The sequence below is a fragment of the Sciurus vulgaris genome (genome assembly GCF_902686455.1).
Source record: "Sciurus vulgaris genome assembly, chromosome: 1".
Taxonomy (NCBI): domain Eukaryota; kingdom Metazoa; phylum Chordata; class Mammalia; order Rodentia; family Sciuridae; genus Sciurus; species Sciurus vulgaris.
This window is the reverse complement of record NC_136461.1, coordinates 3,876,977-3,893,361: the sequence shown is the minus strand read 5'-3', so window position 1 is coordinate 3,893,361 and position 16,385 is coordinate 3,876,977. Positions and strand designations below refer to the sequence as shown.

Below are 16,385 nucleotides of genomic sequence, written 5' to 3'. Positions count from 1 at the left end.
ACCTCACCGACCTCAGAGACTGCTGCTACCTCCTGTTAGCCGTCTCAGCCTTGGTCTTGGCCTTGAAGTCACCCCATGAGCTGCCAGAGAGCAGGACCCTTTTAACAGCTCATTGGAGCATGCCCGCCTCTGCTCCCAGCTGAGCCCAATCCTTGGAAGCATGGAACGCCCTCGGGGGCCTCTGCTCTGCCCGGCAGCCTCCTCAACCTTCCAGGACTGCTCCTGCCCCTGGAAGCTTCTCTGTGCCTCTGCACGACTCTCTGGCACTTTTTCAGGACTTTGCGCCAAAGCCCCTTTCTCCACAAGCCCACCTGGCCCCTGAGGCCCGGGACTGTGGCTCCTCCCTACTCAGGCTCTCCTGCCCTACCTGCCCGGCTTCTGTGGCACTGGTCACCCCTGACATTCGCTACTTCCTTCTTGCATTCAGCGTTCACTTCTGCTCCTGTTGGTCAGACGCGTCTTGGGAGCAGGCACCGCAGGCTGTGGCGCTCAGCGCCCCGGGCTTGACGAAGAGCTGGCTGGGCCCCCACTCACCTGTATTGCTCCAATGTTCTCCATGAGCTGTTCTGCATTGGAAGCACCCAGGAGCACAGAGCTGACCCCCTCGTTCCTCAGGCACCAGGCTGTAGGCAAGACGGGAGGTGAGGGAGGCAAGTCTTCCCACGGCGGGCCACTGGCTCTGCCTTGCCCCCGACGGGCCAGAGAAACTCGTCTCCTGGTCTGGGGGCTGAAGGTGTCAGGTGGGGACAGTGCCCAAGGGGTGGTGGAGGAGGTGTTGGGGAGCTCTGGCCCCACTGCCCTAGCGGAGACAGGTCTGAGTGCTCGGTCTCAGGGGTCCCCTCTGTTCCCTATGCCACATGACTGGCCGATGGAGGGGGTGGCCCAGGCTCTCAAGGACCCCCTTTCAGGGACATGGATCCTAACCCTATCCCTTGAAGCCCTGATACCTATGGCCATGCTATATAGGAGTCCCTCACCCTCCTCCCCAGGGACACTGGCCCACTGTGGCTCGAGCCCCCATGACTTATGGCCAGCTGGGAGATAGCACAGTCTAGGCCCTCAGGAACCCCTGTCGCTACCCCAAGGTCATGAGCCCCATTCCTGTGCCAGGGCCCGTTACCTATGGCCAGCTGGGGGAGGGTGCACCCCAGGCGCTCGGCGATGGCCTGCAGCTCCTTCAGCTTGGCCTGCTGGCGCCGGCCCTCCTCACTTAGGATCTTGTCTTTCAGCCACTGGTAGCCCTGGGGGGCGGACACAGCTACAGTGAGGGGTCACCTGGACCTCCCACTACAGAAGGCCGATGATCTGGCTCCTTTCAGAGTCTCCTGCACAGCAGCCTCGCCTCCCCCGCCCCAGGACCCAGGCCCACCCATATCAAAGGCTATGGGCCAGACTGAGGCAGCGCAAGGTCAGGACCTGTCCTCACTGTGGAGGGCTTGGTGTGGGGGAGCCAACTGACCCCAGCAAGGGGAAGGGCCAGGGTTGGCCTTCCCTTCCCCCAGGACACCTGGTGGCCCAGGAAAACCAGAGATTGGGGCGGACCTCAAAATACCAGCCCCCAGCCCCAAGCTTAGCCTCGGAGGTCTCAGTGATGGTGGAGAGTGGGGAGTTCTTGGGGGGAGGCTCCCACAAAGAGCCTAAGTGGGCCCTGCCCACATGGTGAGTCAAGGCCCGGTGGGCGCAGGCCTGGGGCCAGGAGGAAGGCGCTCCGTCCGGGTTCTCCCGGTGACGGTGGCTGGGACGGCTGCGGCCCGGAGGCCCCCAGGGCCCCACTGCCCCCCGGCCACTCCTTCACCTTCAGCGACGCTCTGGAGTAGGGCGGAATGCCACTGTCATACTTTCCGGAAACGATGCCGCAGGCCAGAGGGGACCAGGTCATGGCGCCCACTCCTGAGAGAGGAAAAGCAGGTGAGAGCCAGCCACGCCGAGGGCGGAGGGCCGAGGGCCGGCAGCGGGGTGGGCGCCCACCTATCTTGTGGAACAGCTCCGGCAGCTGCACCTCCACCTTCTCGCGCTGGAACATGTGGTACTCCGCCTGCTCGCAGATGGGCGGGATCAGGTTGAACTGCCGGGCCACCGAGTAGGCCTCCTGCGGATGCAAGAGGGGCGCAGGCAGCCCCGCGTCAGCAGGCCTGGGGCAGCAGCTGGAGAACACAGGGCACCCCTGGGAAACGGCTGGCCCTGCCTGCTTCCCCAGCCCGGGAGTCTGCGAGGTCCCCATGAGCCAGGAAAGGGGGTGAGCTGTGGGACCCCAGGGTGAAGGTGTTTGGGGAAAACACAATGCCAGAGTGAGACTGGACTTCTGACACTTGCAGTGCCTCAGTTTCCCCATCTGTCGTGAGGCCTAGGAGCCAAGGTGTCTGTGGTGCCCACAGCGCGCCTGGCTCGTGGCAGGCAGCAGAGACTGCTGGCTGTGCTGTTCTCACCATGGTGGCTGCCCTGGGGCCGGCCTGGGGTGAGAGCGGTGGCAGCAAACACCTTACCAGGAGGGGCGGCAGCCACGCCAGCCCACGCCCACTGGGAGTGCAGGCCTCACCCTGCAGGGCCTCCTCCTCCCCACCTGTGGGGCGAGCCCTGGCCCGTGCCTCGAGACAGCCTGGTGAGGACGCGGCCACCCCAAGTGGCCCTGTCTCTGGTTTGAGGCTCATCCAGCCTTCTCATCTGCAAGACCGGTTTCTGACACCCCTCCTGGAGCCCAGTGCCAGCTGCGGGAAGACTCTGGGCAGCGTCCCAGGCACGCTCGTCAATGTCAGGCACCAAAGGCCACGTTGTGTCCCATTTGGATGGAAATCCTGCTGGACTTGTTAAATGAAGCCGGCTTCTGGGACTCGAGGGTGACAGGCTGGGAGTTCTGGGGGGCCAGCCTGGAAGGACTGGGGACAGGTCAGTCCCAGGAAGACGCAGCCCCTGGGCCTCTGCCCTCACTCTACAAGAATGGAGGCAACCTCTCCCTCTTTGGGCCTCTTCCCTACAGGCTTGGAGAACAGGGACACCCTGCTGACCTTCCCTGGGAGGCCCCAGAAATACTAAACAACCTCTGCTGCCCTCAGCCTCTGATGGCTCCCGTGGAGGGAAACAATTAGTGAGATGCTTTCCTGAGGAAAGGGTGAGGGGAAACATCATGGATGAAGGGATGGAAGTCCAGGGTCCTAACAGCCAAGTCACATTCTAGGCCTGAGCGACACGGCCTCGGCACCAATCACAGCCGGAGCTGTGTGACCTTGAGCACGTTACTTAGTCTTTCTGTGCCTTTGTTTTTCCCATCTGCGAGATGAGACGGCAGCAGCATCGACTCCAATCTGTGTGGTCTTATGAGGAGTAAAGGGACTTAGTTCCCAGAAGCCCTTAAATCAAACAGCACCCAGAACAGTGTCAGAGCCCAAGGCAGGTGGCTGGTGGTGCCATGATGGGGGACTTGGTGGGATCTAAGACCTCTGCTAAGACTGTCCCACGGGCTCTCTCGGGGTCCTCAGAACAGGCGCGTGAGGGACAGGCCATGCCAACAGGCTTGTCCAACAGGTGGGGAAACTGAAGTCAGGGGTCGGCCATGTGCAATCATGCCACGCTGTGATTCAAGCTGAGGCCCCTGTCAACAAGGGCCATGGGCACAACCCCCGCCCTTCTCCATACTGTCCCCTTCCTCAGGGGTCAAAGGCACAGAATGGGCCAGAGCCTCCGACCCTCTTCTACGGCACGGGAGGAGCCCCGCCCCACGGACACCCCGAGAGCCCCCATACCATGATCTCCATGGAGCTCCAGCGCGACGTGCCCCAGTACATGGCCATCCCCTGGTTGATGACATGGGTCATAGCCCGCACGGTCTCTGTCACAAGAGAGGGAGGACATATGGGGGGCAGCTGAGGGCTCAGCCCAGCCTGGGGACATTCTGCAGATGCAGGCGGGGAGCTGGGGTGGGGGCTGCAGAGACGTCTTGCAAGCAGTGCGCTTCCTGGCTCCGAGGCTGGGGGCAGCCAGGAGGGACAAGAAGTGAGTCACCATCCAAGAAGTTGGGAACAATCTCTCCAGCTAGCCACTGGCCTCCCGGTGCCTTAGAAACAGGGGTCATGGGTGGAATGCGACAGGTCTTAGGCAGAGGGGTGGGATGAGGGGAGAGGGGCCAAAGCACGTGGCGCCAGACTCTGGAAGTCTGGGGAGAACTGGAGACCCTCGGTGCCCAGGAAGGGTCAGGCGATCGGCTTAGCGTGTGATCAGAGGGGCAAGAGGCACAGGAAGCAGTGCGTCCTGCCTGTTTATGGCCTCACGGGAATCAAGAGCGTCCCCTGGAGAGGGGATGATGGCGCTTGCAGGGACCAGGACAGTTTGGAGCCCTGCATGGTCCCAGGAGGGCTGCAGGGTCGAGCTCCTCCTGTGCCCGAGGAACCAGGGCAGATGCAGGGCCTTGCTTGGACCAGCCCAGGCTCTCGGCCCAGGGGACCCCTGTGCTGGTGGTCCCAGGGCAACGGGGGTCTGGAAGCCCCTCCTGTGAGGGGCCCAGGCCTGGAGTGGGACAGTTAGGAAGCTCCAGGAGCTCTGGGGACCACTGAATCCTTGCCGGCTGAGACTCGGGGTCCTAAGGAGTGAGCTGCTGAGGCCCTGGCTGCCCTTGTGAATGGGAGGGAAGGGGAGGTCCCCCGACAGCGCGACTCTGCCCACGATTCAAAAAAGTCTTTGAGACGTAAGAATCTGCCGTGGGGCCCCTTCAGCATTCTGGCCTCCTGGGGATGTTGTGGTCTTTACACCAGAATTAGGCCTCGAGAGTTCAGCTTCCAGACACCCCTGGCCGGGCCACTCCCGGGCTTCTCACTGGTCTATACAGTGCTTCCAAGTTCAACTGCCAAAGGCAGTGTGGGGACGGGGCACACGTGTTTCTAAACACACAGCCACAACATCTCCCCGGTGACTTGCTCCTCATCGGCCACTGGGAGGGGAAAGCCCAGGTCCTTGAGAATGCCCAGAGGCACGAGAGGTGGACGGAAGGGAGGGAGGGTGGGAGGGAGGAAGGAATAGAGGGAGGGAGGGAGGGAGGAAGGGAGGGAGGGAGGGAAGAGGGAGGGAGGGAGGAAGGAAGAAGGAAAGGAGGAAGGGAGGGAGGGAGGAAGGAAGAAGGAAAGGAGGGAGGGAGGAAGGAATGGAGGGAGGGAGGAGGGAGGGAGGAGGGAGGGAGGAATGAATGGAGGGAGGGAAGGAGGAATGGAGGAAGGAAGAGAGGAGGGAGGGAGGAGGGAGGGAGGGAGGGAGGAAGGAAGAGAGGAGGGAGGGAGGACAGTCTCCAGGTGGGCTCAGACAGCTCTGCCTCAGAGTGGCCAGGGGCCCATAGGCCCCCTCCCCAGCACAGGGTGGCAGTACCACTTCCTGTCCATCCTGGGTCCCTAAGTACTCCTTTGGCTGAGCTCTCGTCTTGGTGGAACCCTGGGCATCCTCAGGGCTGGCACTAAAGCAGCTGTGGCTCCTGGGTTGGGGTCCCAGCAGGTTTACCTCTAGCCAGGCAGGCCCAGCCCTGCCTTCTCTTTCCTTCCAAGATCAGGGACTGTGGCTCCTGGGAATCCTCTTGGCCCCATACTGGGGGGTGAGGTTGGGAGGGGGGTCTGAACCTTCCTGGGGCCCTCCCAGGGCCACCTGCATGTTAGACCCAGGAGGACAGTGCTTGGTCAGAGAGCTCAGAGGAGATCCAGATGGTCCCAGGGGACCTTTCTGGCGAGCCCGGGCTCCTGGCCTGGCTGTCCTGCTCAGATTTTTAGAAACACTCTCAGGGTACCTGTGACCATGCTCTTCAGCCAAGGCTTAGGTTCACATGCCAGAGAGAGGGAAGCTGAAGGGTCCTGCCAGCCTCGCCCTGGCCTTCCCTCCCCCACAGCTCTCTCCAATCACGAAGATCCCAACCAGTGAGGCTGTGAGGTGCCCAGGGAGGCCCTTTCCATGCAGATTCACCCAGGGAGGCATCTGTGTGAGACTGGCTGTCCTCAGAGGCCCTGGGCTCCCCCGAGGATCTGGGCAGAGGCAGGCTGATGTGGAACTCACACTCGGAGCACAGGCACACTGTATCTGCTCAGGCGTGATGTCAGTGGCCCAGAAATGGACGATTGGGCATGACTTCCTTCACCTCAATATTTAATGCTATCAGACAGAAGCAGGTTCCAGACCCAGGTTCCAGAAGCTGCTGCCAGAACCCAGGGCATTGCTGCTGCATCACAAATAATACATGGGAGGGGTCAGGTGGTGTGCCAGGTGGCAGGCAGGAGCCTTTCAGGGTGGAACACTGCCCAGTCCCCAGGGAGACCAAGGCCTGTGCTCAGGGCCAGGGCCCTTAGTTGAGGTGGGGCAGAGACCAAGCTGCCCTGGGCCTCAGAATTCCACCTGCTCAAGCAGGTATTTCTTTAAGGAAGAAAAATGGCTCCATCCCCATGAGAGGTCTGGCCAGAGGTGAGAGGGCGACTGGCTCAGCCCACCAAGGGGACACAGGTGTCCACAGGCAGCCAGCATGCTCACAAGGAGCCAGAGTGCTGCAGAGAGGGCCAACGCAGGAGCTTAGCACATATGAGCTCTGAGATAGGATTTCCTGGGCCTTACGTCTGGGGTCTCTGATGGATTTGCTCCTGTGGAGGCCTGGTGTCCCCAACCCTTCCCATTGCACCACCCACAGTTAAGTTCCCAGGTGGGGAATGCAGACCCTCAGACTGGGAGGAGGCCCCGGCAGAAAGACAGCCGGCCGCTGCAGACCACAGCAGTGCAAGCAGGGAGCTGCGCGGGGCTGGGGCCATGCACGGAGGGAACGGGCCAAGTGACAGGTGGATGGGGGGGACTCCGACACCGCTTCGCTTTTCCATCACTTGCAAGATGTCCTCATAGGGCACTCCCCCTCCCCCTGATGCATTTTATGGAGAAGTTTGTCATCGGGGACGAGAGCTGTGTAAATAAGAACACTGTCTCATAAAATGCAGCTCGGACACAGGAGTCAACGGCCGGCTGAGGGCACTGTGTACCTTCTATGATGAATGTCCTTGACTTGGAGGAACTAAATGGGTCCCCTGGTGATAAAAGAAAGATTTAAAGAGACCAAGTTTATAGCTGTGGGAACACGGGAGGCGTGGTGTGACAAAGGGCACAGGAGGGGACCACAAATCACTTTGTGCAGAACCCTTGTTCTGTCGAAAGAAAAAAATCACACACACACACATGCGTGCTGCACCCTCACACGTGGAGAGAAACAACCCAGCACCACTCGATTCTCCGAGTCCCTGAAGCAGCAGCGCACAAACCAGAAGATGCCAGAGCAGAAGTGGGAGCGGGAAGGGCCCAGAGTGCGGGAGTCCAGGGAACAAATAAATGCGAAGAAACCCACACCGCCGTCCAAAGCTGAGTGCGCTGCCTCCCCAGAGCAGAAGACCCAGGACCTCCCAGCCGAACCAGGTTGAAAGGAGGCAGCAGCTGCCAGAGGCAAAACGCCCACAGCAGAGGAGAGGACGTGCTGCGCGGCTCCCACATGGCCAGGCAGGGTCAGGTGTGGACCCGGCACAGGGCCGGACCAGCCTGAGGTTCCAGTGTGTACGTGGTGGCTGGGAAGGCCTGCCCCTCCCCCGCCCACGGGCCTGGTGCCCTGTGGGTCCACATGGGTGGCCCTCAGAGCCTTGGTGCAGACCCTTGCGCAGCCCAGCTCCTGTCCCCGTGGAGCGCGTACCTTCCATGGGCGTGTTGGGGTCCGGGCGGTTGGCGAATACCACATCCACGTACTCCAGCTGCAGCCGCTCCAGAGAAGCCTTCAGACCTGCGGGAGGACCAGATGGTCATCACTGCTGCCACCATGGAAGTGGGGGCACACCCCAAAGGGAGTGGGGGTCTACCGCTCAGGAGGACGTGGGGCAGGAAACACAGGCCCCACATCCAGGGTGAGCGGAGGCCTGCTCCTCGGCCCTGCTCCTTGGCCCGTGGGGTTCCTGTGATGACAGGCAGGGCTGGGGAGAGCACCTGCCATCTTCACCACAAAGGCCTGTGGTGTCCCACCTGCCCGACCCCAGCTCGTCCTTCAGAAGGCTCACACGCTGGGCCGGCGGTGCACGGGCTGGCTCGGGGACTGTGGTTTCTAAGGGAGGGGGAATGTCAGCTCGGTGGAAACGCGAGTGACTGGGGATGCACGCAGACGCACGCATGCACGCACGCACAGCTCAGCCTCCACCCTGGGCCCTTGCTCTGGGTGCCCTGTGAGCGGAGCCCTGGCTACGAGTCTCGTGCAACCCCTGGGCCCTTCCGGATTCCCAGGAAGGCCCAGCACTCCCAGGAGCCCTGTCGCAGACCCTGCTTTGCAGACACAGACAGGGGCTTGGGGAAGCGATGGCCCCTGCTAGAGGCCACTGGCTTGAAACTGGCCCACCTGTGCCCAGCCCCAGGCTGCCATCATTCCATGGAGGGTCCACCTGTGCTGCCTGGGGTGGAGGACAGGGTCCGCCCGAGCTCTGGGTGCCCGGGGCTGGGCCCTCTGCAGGATAACAGGGGCCAGGGCACTGTGTATCTCAGCTCTTCCCCGACGGAGGGTCCCACAGGGGTGGGAGCCGTGGCAGAGCCTCTCCTCACCTTCTATGATGTGCTTCCTGGAGAGGCCCCGCTCAGTCTCCGCTCTGAAAAACAGGCAACAGTACGGGTGACGTCACAGCCATTCAGGGAAGAAGCTTAGAATGCAGTGTCAGGCCGGGAAAGCAGGTCTGCAAGTGCCAGCGTCTGGGGCCCTGTGGGCAGCGCTGGAGGCCGCCAGACAGTGCCTGTGGGCTCAGGTGGAATCCTGGGCGGTGGCTTGGGGAGAGGCAGCGTGGCTCGGGAGGCCTTTGGTGTTCAATTTTACCCTCGGTTTGCTTTTGACTTTTAAAAATGAGGAGTGAATTCCATTCCTAATTCCTATGGAGTTTGCCCAGCCGCAGGGAGAATACAGAGCCAGACGCCCGAGAATGGCGGGGGTGGCAGGTGGCCCAGGGAATTTGGGGTGGACAGGACACCTCATGAATTTTCCAGAAATTTTATGATATTACCTTTGTAATCAGAAAGGATAAAAATAAAACCAAAACCCCATGGAAGTAAATTAAAGAAGATTCGAGCAAATGACAGAGAGCCGAAGCTGCTCTTCTGGGCTTGGTGTCCCTTGGCAGGCCAGTCGCACATCCTCCCTCCTCAAGGTGACCGTCTGTCCCCTCCCTCTCAGCCTCCCAGGGGGTTTCCGCTCGCAGGGGGGCTGTGGCTGCTGGACCCCGACAGGAAGCCTCATGCGCGGTGGCACCTACTTTCCGCCCCAGAAGATCTTGGTGGTGATGACCAGGCTGGACCGCCTGCGGGACAGGAGAGAGAAGGCGTTACTGGACCCTGCCCCTTAGAGTCCTCCCTTGCCCCTGCTGCCCCCAGAGCCCCGCAGGGGTCCTCAAAAGCCTTCCCGCCTCTACACCTGGTGTGAAATGGGCGTCCCTGCGTGGCTGGCTTGGCGTCTCAGGACTCGCCCTAGAGCCAGGAGGCAGTCCCTGCTGCCAGTCACCACCCAGAACTATATCCAGACAGTGGGGCCAGGCGGTGGGGGCCCAGTGTGACCAGGCCTCCAGGTGGAGGCTGAGAACGGAACTCCTTCCTTCTCTCTCTCAGGGGACTCAGGACTTCGAGGTTTTGGTCAGGGTGGAGGGAGAGCAAAGATCCCTTCCTGAAGTGGGACATGATCCCTCTGGAGGGTCACCAAGGCAGGCAGCTGCTCCCAGCCGCATCAGGGACCTCCTCTGAACCAGGGGCATCGGTCGCTGCAGACGCTGGCATACAGCCAGGGGGTGATGACTTGCCATCACCTGTGTGCGACCCCCTGGGACACCATTGGGACAGTTAATACATGAGATTTTCTTGAATTACTGGGTCAGGAGAATTTATTTGGGATCAGCCAGAGCTGAGGGATGGATGAGAGGCGTCCGAAACCCACGTGGGGTGGGGTGGGGTGGGGTGGGGGCTGCCTGTCAAACGGCGCTGGCATCCTGAGTGGCAGTTGGGGAGGGGGGGCAGGAGGGAGGGCCCCATTTCAAAACTGCTGAAGTTTCTAAAATCGAAATAGGCAGCAAGGCCCAGAGTGTGGACCTGGGGTGGCGGGGGGCGCTCCTGGAAGGGCCTCAGCCCTGAGCTGTCCCCCGGGCTCTGTCGCCTCTCAGGCACCAGCCCCAGGGCAGCGTGCCCAGCTGGGCCCAAGGCTGGCCTCTCCAGGCGCTGCCCCACCTCCCTTTCCCGGGTGCCCGAGGACACAGTAGTTACCTCCATCCTTTCTTCTTGATGATGCTTCCTAGCACCACTTCAGCCCTGCAGAGCGAGAGAGACCGGGCGGTTCAGCCCTGCAGCATGCGGAGGTCCAGCCCAGCCCTGCTGGGAAATGGCCACTGGTCCCCCCGTGAGACGGCCACAAGGGCTAGAGAGCCAATTCTGAAAGCAGCCTTGGCTTGGCAGCTCGCTCCAGATAGAGGCAGCGCCTGGGCTGGCTGGGGCTGGCTGGGAGCAGCTCTGCTCCTCCCCACAGGCCTGTGCTTCTGCAGGCGCCAGTCCAGGAGGCAGTAGCCCCAGATCTCGCGGAGAAGGAAGGAGCCGTTATCCGGCTCAGCAAAACCAGCGTCCCATTTCCCCGGCCGACTGGAATTCACTGGGAAAAAAGCCTGGCCACATTACATGGGCCAAATGTGCAGACACATATTCTTAAAGGTGAATTTTCCATCAGCTGCATCCTCTGCTTTCAGAGACAATTCACGTGACTTTGGTGGTGGTGGGTTTTCTAACAGATGCTGGGCATGTGCGTGTGAGCACGTGTGTGTTTGCGTGTGTCCTTGTTTTTTGATTTTGAACAACAGAGAAATGGCACGCCAAGCACTCTGTTCTGCTTGGTGTCACTCCTGGTCCCGCACCAAACTTGGGCCAGCTGGGGTCATGAGCAGGCTGTTCCAGCTTCGCTTGGCACAGCAGTGCTGGATTAACTTTTAAGAACTTCCTGCTTGTAGCCAAATGTTTCTGAGCAAAAGCAACAGACGGAGAATGATCCATATCCCGTGCTACATTCCAATTATCAAAGCGCCTGAGTCATCCACTCAGAAACAATGGGCTCTAATTTGCAAGCTGTTTAGCATACATTCTGAATGCTCTTCATTTATGGTCAGGATGCATGGAAAATTCACTCATCCCTGGGCCTCTTCCTGGTATTCCTCAGCCCCTGATTGTTGGACAAAGGACTACCAAGGGCAGGCGTGGTGGCAGAGCTGTGTTGTAGACAGTGGACTAACCAAGGTCTGCTGTTTGTGTCTTGCCTGCAAGTTGCCAATCTGGTGACACGTGCGTCTGTTGGGAGTGGTGGTGCAGAAATCGCATAGCTCTCGGATGTGTCCAAATTAGTGTCGGCATGAGAAGCCAGATGGGTGCGTGTCCACCCTGTCTGGCCTACCAGGAGGGACGGCTCTGGCCTGCTACCTGCTGGAGCTCCCCGTTGAGGGCAGCTGCTCCCCCGAGCATTGATGGGGGCGGGCAGGCAGGTTCTGCACCGTGCTAGGCAGAGAAGGAGCTGCAGGGCTGGCAGAGGAGGGGGGCAGGGGATCCGGGGGCAGGGGTTCTGGGGACAGTGGCACCTGAGTGGAAGCTGCTCCAGTCCTCAGTTTCCAGCAAAGGGCTCCCAGGCTCTGGATGCTGGGCCCAGCGTGCTAGCCCTGGGTGTCCAGTTAACCAGGGGAGTGAAGACAGCCCACGGCAGTGGCTGCTGCGAAATGGAGCGAGCTGGGCCATGCACAGGGCCCAGGCCATCTGGAGCTGGAGGAGGCTGCATGGAGCTGCCTCCCGTGCACTCTCTGTGGGCAGAAACCCGGCTGGAGCTGGGCCAGCGAAGAGGCGCAGGACTGGATGCCCCGGGCCGGGCATCTGCACTGGGCGTTTTGACCCTCGGCTTGGCTCATCTCCTGTCTGGAAAGCATTTCACTGTGATAGGAGCTGCTGCTGGCTTATGGGGGCGTGCTGTGGCACGAGGGGAAAGGGGGGCTGCTGATGGGGCTGGAGGATGCTTGGGGGTCCCAGCTGTCAGTTCCCCAGTCCTGGGTCAGGACTCGAGCACAGGCCCAGCTGGGTTTCTTGATGCTTGTTGCTGCGGGCCCCACTGCAGGCAGCACGCAGCAACCTGAGCCCCGTGAGGCAGGTGCTGGCCCCCTGGCCATGGTGCGCAGCAGGCCAGGGCTGCAGCCAGCACAGCCAAGAGCCCAGGCAGGAGGGGCTGCAGCAGAGAGCCAACAAATGATTTCACAAACAAAAGCTGACTTTTGGAAACCCGATGCAGGGGAGTGGATGATTTGATTACAGCCAGTCTTTAAAATTGAAGCCAACAGCTCTGGCTGAAGAGGGCTGAGCTTTTACATAATTGAGTAGGAAAGTTCTCTGCCAAGACAGCAGTGCTTCCCACAGCACTGGGGCCAGCCCTGCTCTCTCCGCTCCGGAGAGGCCGGCGCCCTAATTGCATCATTAAGACATGAAAATGTCAGGCGTGTGGGGCTGGCTGCAGGTCACCAGCACATCAAGAGCGCCCAGGACAACAGCTTAATCACAGCTCTGGCCCAGCACATTATCTTTGGCACCAGAAAGACTTTGCCCACCTCAGCGCTTGGGCACCAGGGAATTTAGTAAGTGAACAGTGCCCAGGTGCTTTGTGATTTGGGGCCCATATAAGTACCCCCAAGGTCATTTGGAGTTTAAAAAGGAAGGCAGGGTGGACAGCATGGTGTGAACACTCTTGGGGATGAGAGTGACAGGAATACCAGAGTGCCGGATCCTCCCAGGCATCCTGGGCCATCTTTCTTGGAAAAAAAGACACGTACTTGCCAGCTGCGTAGACTTCGGCAGTATCGAAGAGGTTGATGCCGTTGTCGTAGGCCAAGGTCACGAGCTGCTCTGCCATCTGAAAAGAGAAAACAGAGTCTTCATGTCCAGCACTGTCCTGCCAGCTCAGGGGAGGGCTCAGAGGCTCCAGAGCATGACCCCAGTAGCCTGGGAGGCCTCCCCGGAGCCCAGGCCCTCGTGCCTGGGATCTGGACAGGCTACCCGCCCCCTCCCATCCCCACCCTCTCCATCCTCCTCTGCCAGTTACAAACCATTCAAGATGAAGGTAAAGTGGATGGAGATGCAGCCTGTGGACTGTGAATTTCCTGTGGGGGTTGTCACAGGGTGCAGACCTATGCTGGGTTCAATAGGTGCCTAGAACCTCAGAATGTGACCTTATTTGGAAATAGGGTCTTTGTGACTGCAATTAGTTATGCTGGCTTCATACTGCCCCAAGGTGGGCCCTAAATTCAGTATGCCTGTTATACTCATAGGAAGAGATGATGCGGCGCAGAGAAGGACGACAGAGCAGAGATTGGCACAGTGCTTCTACAAGCCAGGGCACCCCAAGGTGGCAAGCAACAACCGGGGGCTGGAAAAGGCACAGGACGGATTCCCCCTCAGCACCCCCAGAAGACCAGGGCTCACTGACACCTCGACTTCAGGCTTCTGGCTTCCAGAACTGTCTGAGAATGAGTTTCTGCTGTTCTAAGCCACCAGGCTCTGGTGGCTCCAGGATACTAATGTTGCCCCTGACAGGAGGACCACAGGTCTTGGTAGGATGACTTCTTTGCTTACAGACCCGGCTGTGTGTCCAGCTGTCTCAGGGAGTCTCCTGCCCAAGGGCCATGCTGCTGTGCGCTGCAGCTGGAGCAACAGAAGCCCCCAGCTACTATGTGGGGGAGGGCCAAGAGCCACGTGGCCTTGGCTGGCGTTTCTCCAACGTGGCACAGCCCTGCCCTTTGTGGTGCAGGACGGACAAATGGCGGCACAATCCAACCTTGCTGCAGACAGAGCTTGCTCCTCAGGCCACCGGTGGGATGAGCCTGTGCTGCGCAAGCAGACCCCGCGGCTGCGTGGCCGGGATCAAGGAGCTGGGAGCCCCCTGCAAAGGACGGGCAGCCCCCTCTGAGCGCAGGAGAGAAGCGTCCCCTGAACTCTGCTGTCCCACTTCCCCGAGCTCAGCTCGGAGGACTAGGCGGCCCGTGATGGGGCAGAGAATTCCTGGTGGCCCTCAACCCCTGTAGGCCAGGGAGCCGGCCAGGGCTGGCGACACAGGGCTTCCTTCAATACTCAGCTCAGAGTTGCGGGTGTGGGCAGCAAGGACAGAGGGCTGGTGGAACCGCTGGGTGGACACCGCTTGAAGGAACCACAGGGCAGGATCGGTGGTCAGTGCTGCCCTTGGGAGGTGGGTCTGGCACTACTAGATACCCTGATTTTTCAAGGACTCAAAAAATACAGATATATGGGGGGGGGGGTGTTGGGGGTGAAATCTACTGTTTTTCAAATGTTGGCATTGAGCCAAAAACATTTCAGATGGTGTGCAGCCTAAAGCTGAACCCATCAGCCAGCAGCTGGGGTTGGGGTCAGGAAGCCCACAGGCGTGTGGCCACCAGGGGAGCTGCGGTGGAGTCGTCCGGATCTGCCTACTGGGCTGGCTTCCTCTCTTCTGCTGTAGGTCAAGGGCATCTGTGTGTCGGATGCCTCACTGATACAGCACCCCGGCTCTGCCTCGGACGTGCCATTTCAGGGTCTTCCATCCAAGCCCATCCCCAGGCTACTCGCGTGCACATTACAACTCGAGAAGTCCCGCCTGCCGGCCGCTCCCTGGGCAGCAGAGGGGGCCTTCAGGCCCGGGTCAGGTCACATTTCCTTGCTGCCAAAACCCTCCATGGGTTCTGTCTCACAGATGATCAAAGCCAGCTCTCTGCCCCTACCTGCTGGCACTGCCCTCCAGGCTGACCTCGGACCCCTGCGGGCCATCCACCATCCTCTGGGGCACTCTTTCCACCGCCGCACCTTGTGCTCCCTGCGGGAGCCCCACAGCGCTCTTCTGGGGTCTACTGCGCAGCGGCTCTTGGGAGGTGTCAGGTGTGCAGCCTGTTAGTTCAGGTGGGAAAGCGGACTTTCAAGGGGATTTCGTTCGGTTTTGAGATGGGGTGGTTACCTGGACTATCCAGAGGCCACCGTGGGTGCTCTTATGTGGGGGAGGCAGAGATGTGACACGCACCAGGAGGAGGCAAGGTGCCACGGGACAGAGGTGGGAGCGACGTGGCAGCAAACTGAGGAACATCTGCGGCCAGCAGAAGCTGGAGGTGGGAGTGGGCCCTCCCCCAGGTGAGTTCCCAGAGGGAGCACAGCTCCGCTGTCCCCTGGTTTTAGCTCAGCAACACTGACCCCCCAGAACTGAGAGAATCAACTTCTGCTGCTCTAAGCTGCCCAGCTGGTGGTCCTTCATTACCACAGCCGTGGGAGACTCGGACACTGCCCATGGACGGTGCCTTCCACCGTCAGAGGCGAGGATGTGCCCACTTCCTTACGGCGTCTCTCCCCTTTCCAGAGAGCCACCAGAGAGTGGCAGGTGCTCAGGGAGTGTGAGCTGTGGGGCATCTTTCTCCAGCTGCCTTGGGTGGCTTCCAGAGTGGCCGCTCCCACCACCTTCTCACTGTCCTGGCGGCTCCTGGCGCTGCTGTGCCCAGCACAGGGCAGTCTCCCTCTCTCGCGCCTGGACCAAGAACAAAGGCCGGAAGGTCTAGACTCCAGACCACTGACCACAAACATGCGTGGTCCCCTCCTCCTCGGAGGAAACCCGGCCACCTGCTGCCACTGGCTGCTGGGCAAGCGATCTAAGCAGCGGGCAGTGTGCTGGGCACAGGGGCACCACCTGAACTTCACCCATCCCAGCACAAGGAAAGACATGAACCTGATCTACTGGCCCCAGGACACCGCCTTGGGCGACTACCCACAGGAAGAGGACGAGGAACCCAGGGCTCCTCCGGGCTGTGCTGTGATCGGGGGTCCCGCGTGGATGCGCTTCCCCACGGAGCCGCCGCGCCATCGAGCGGGCGGCAGACGCCGGGCCTTTTGTTCTCGCTGGTCGGTCCTTCATCCCACTTCACTTAACAGAGCGTCTGCTTTGTGACTTTTAAGTTCTTCCCAGGGTCCAAGTCCAAGAAGTTGAAGTCAGGAGGACATGTAGGCCACCTCCCTGCCACCCTCCCTCACAGGGGGACAAGGAATCATCCCGCCCCAGTGCAGTGACCCCAGGGCTGAGGCCGGGCAAGGGTTTTGAGGCCAAGAGCCCACGGCGACTTCTGGCACTGGTGTGCATCAGGCTTCCGGTAGGACTGGAGTAGTGACAAGGCCTCCCTGGGCCACCGGGCAGCTCGTGGGGCCAGAAACGAGACGTTCTCGGCCGCCATCTGGTTAGGTCCTTGCTGCCCAGCCTGTGTGGAACACATGCGTCTCACGGATGCTGTTGCCCTGCGGGGCAGGCAGGGATGCAGACAGGCCTGGAAGCCTGGTACCGCCCGCGTGGCTTCCTGGTG

The 16,385-nt window shown here is 60.6% G+C and overlaps 1 protein-coding gene across 8 annotated transcripts in view; it reads right to left on the bottom strand.

The window, feature by feature from the left end:
• KCNAB2 (potassium voltage-gated channel subfamily A regulatory beta subunit 2) overlaps window positions 1–16,385 on the bottom strand; it is an 80,930-nt gene that overhangs the window by 2,353 nt on the left and 62,192 nt on the right. For 6 of the 8 annotated variants that reach the window (XM_079148005.1, XM_079148006.1, XM_079148004.1 and 3 more), the window contains 10 exons: window positions 12,837–12,916; window positions 10,258–10,302; window positions 9,264–9,308; window positions 8,566–8,609; window positions 7,676–7,762; window positions 3,738–3,823; window positions 1,969–2,089; window positions 1,796–1,890; window positions 1,121–1,241; window positions 535–623 (listed from right to left, as the gene is read on the bottom strand). In XM_079148005.1, coding sequence (XP_079004131.1) covers window positions 535–623; window positions 1,121–1,241; window positions 1,796–1,890; window positions 1,969–2,089; window positions 3,738–3,823; window positions 7,676–7,762; window positions 8,566–8,609; window positions 9,264–9,308; window positions 10,258–10,302; window positions 12,837–12,916 — 813 coding nt within the window. Of the gene's footprint in view, window positions 1–534; window positions 624–1,120; window positions 1,242–1,795; window positions 1,891–1,968; window positions 2,090–3,737; window positions 3,824–6,980; window positions 7,026–7,675; window positions 7,763–8,565; window positions 8,610–9,263; window positions 9,309–10,257; window positions 10,303–12,836; window positions 12,917–16,385 lie in introns of all 8 variants that reach the window. The other 2 variants (XM_079148008.1, XM_079148009.1) reach the window with 1 other exon arrangement.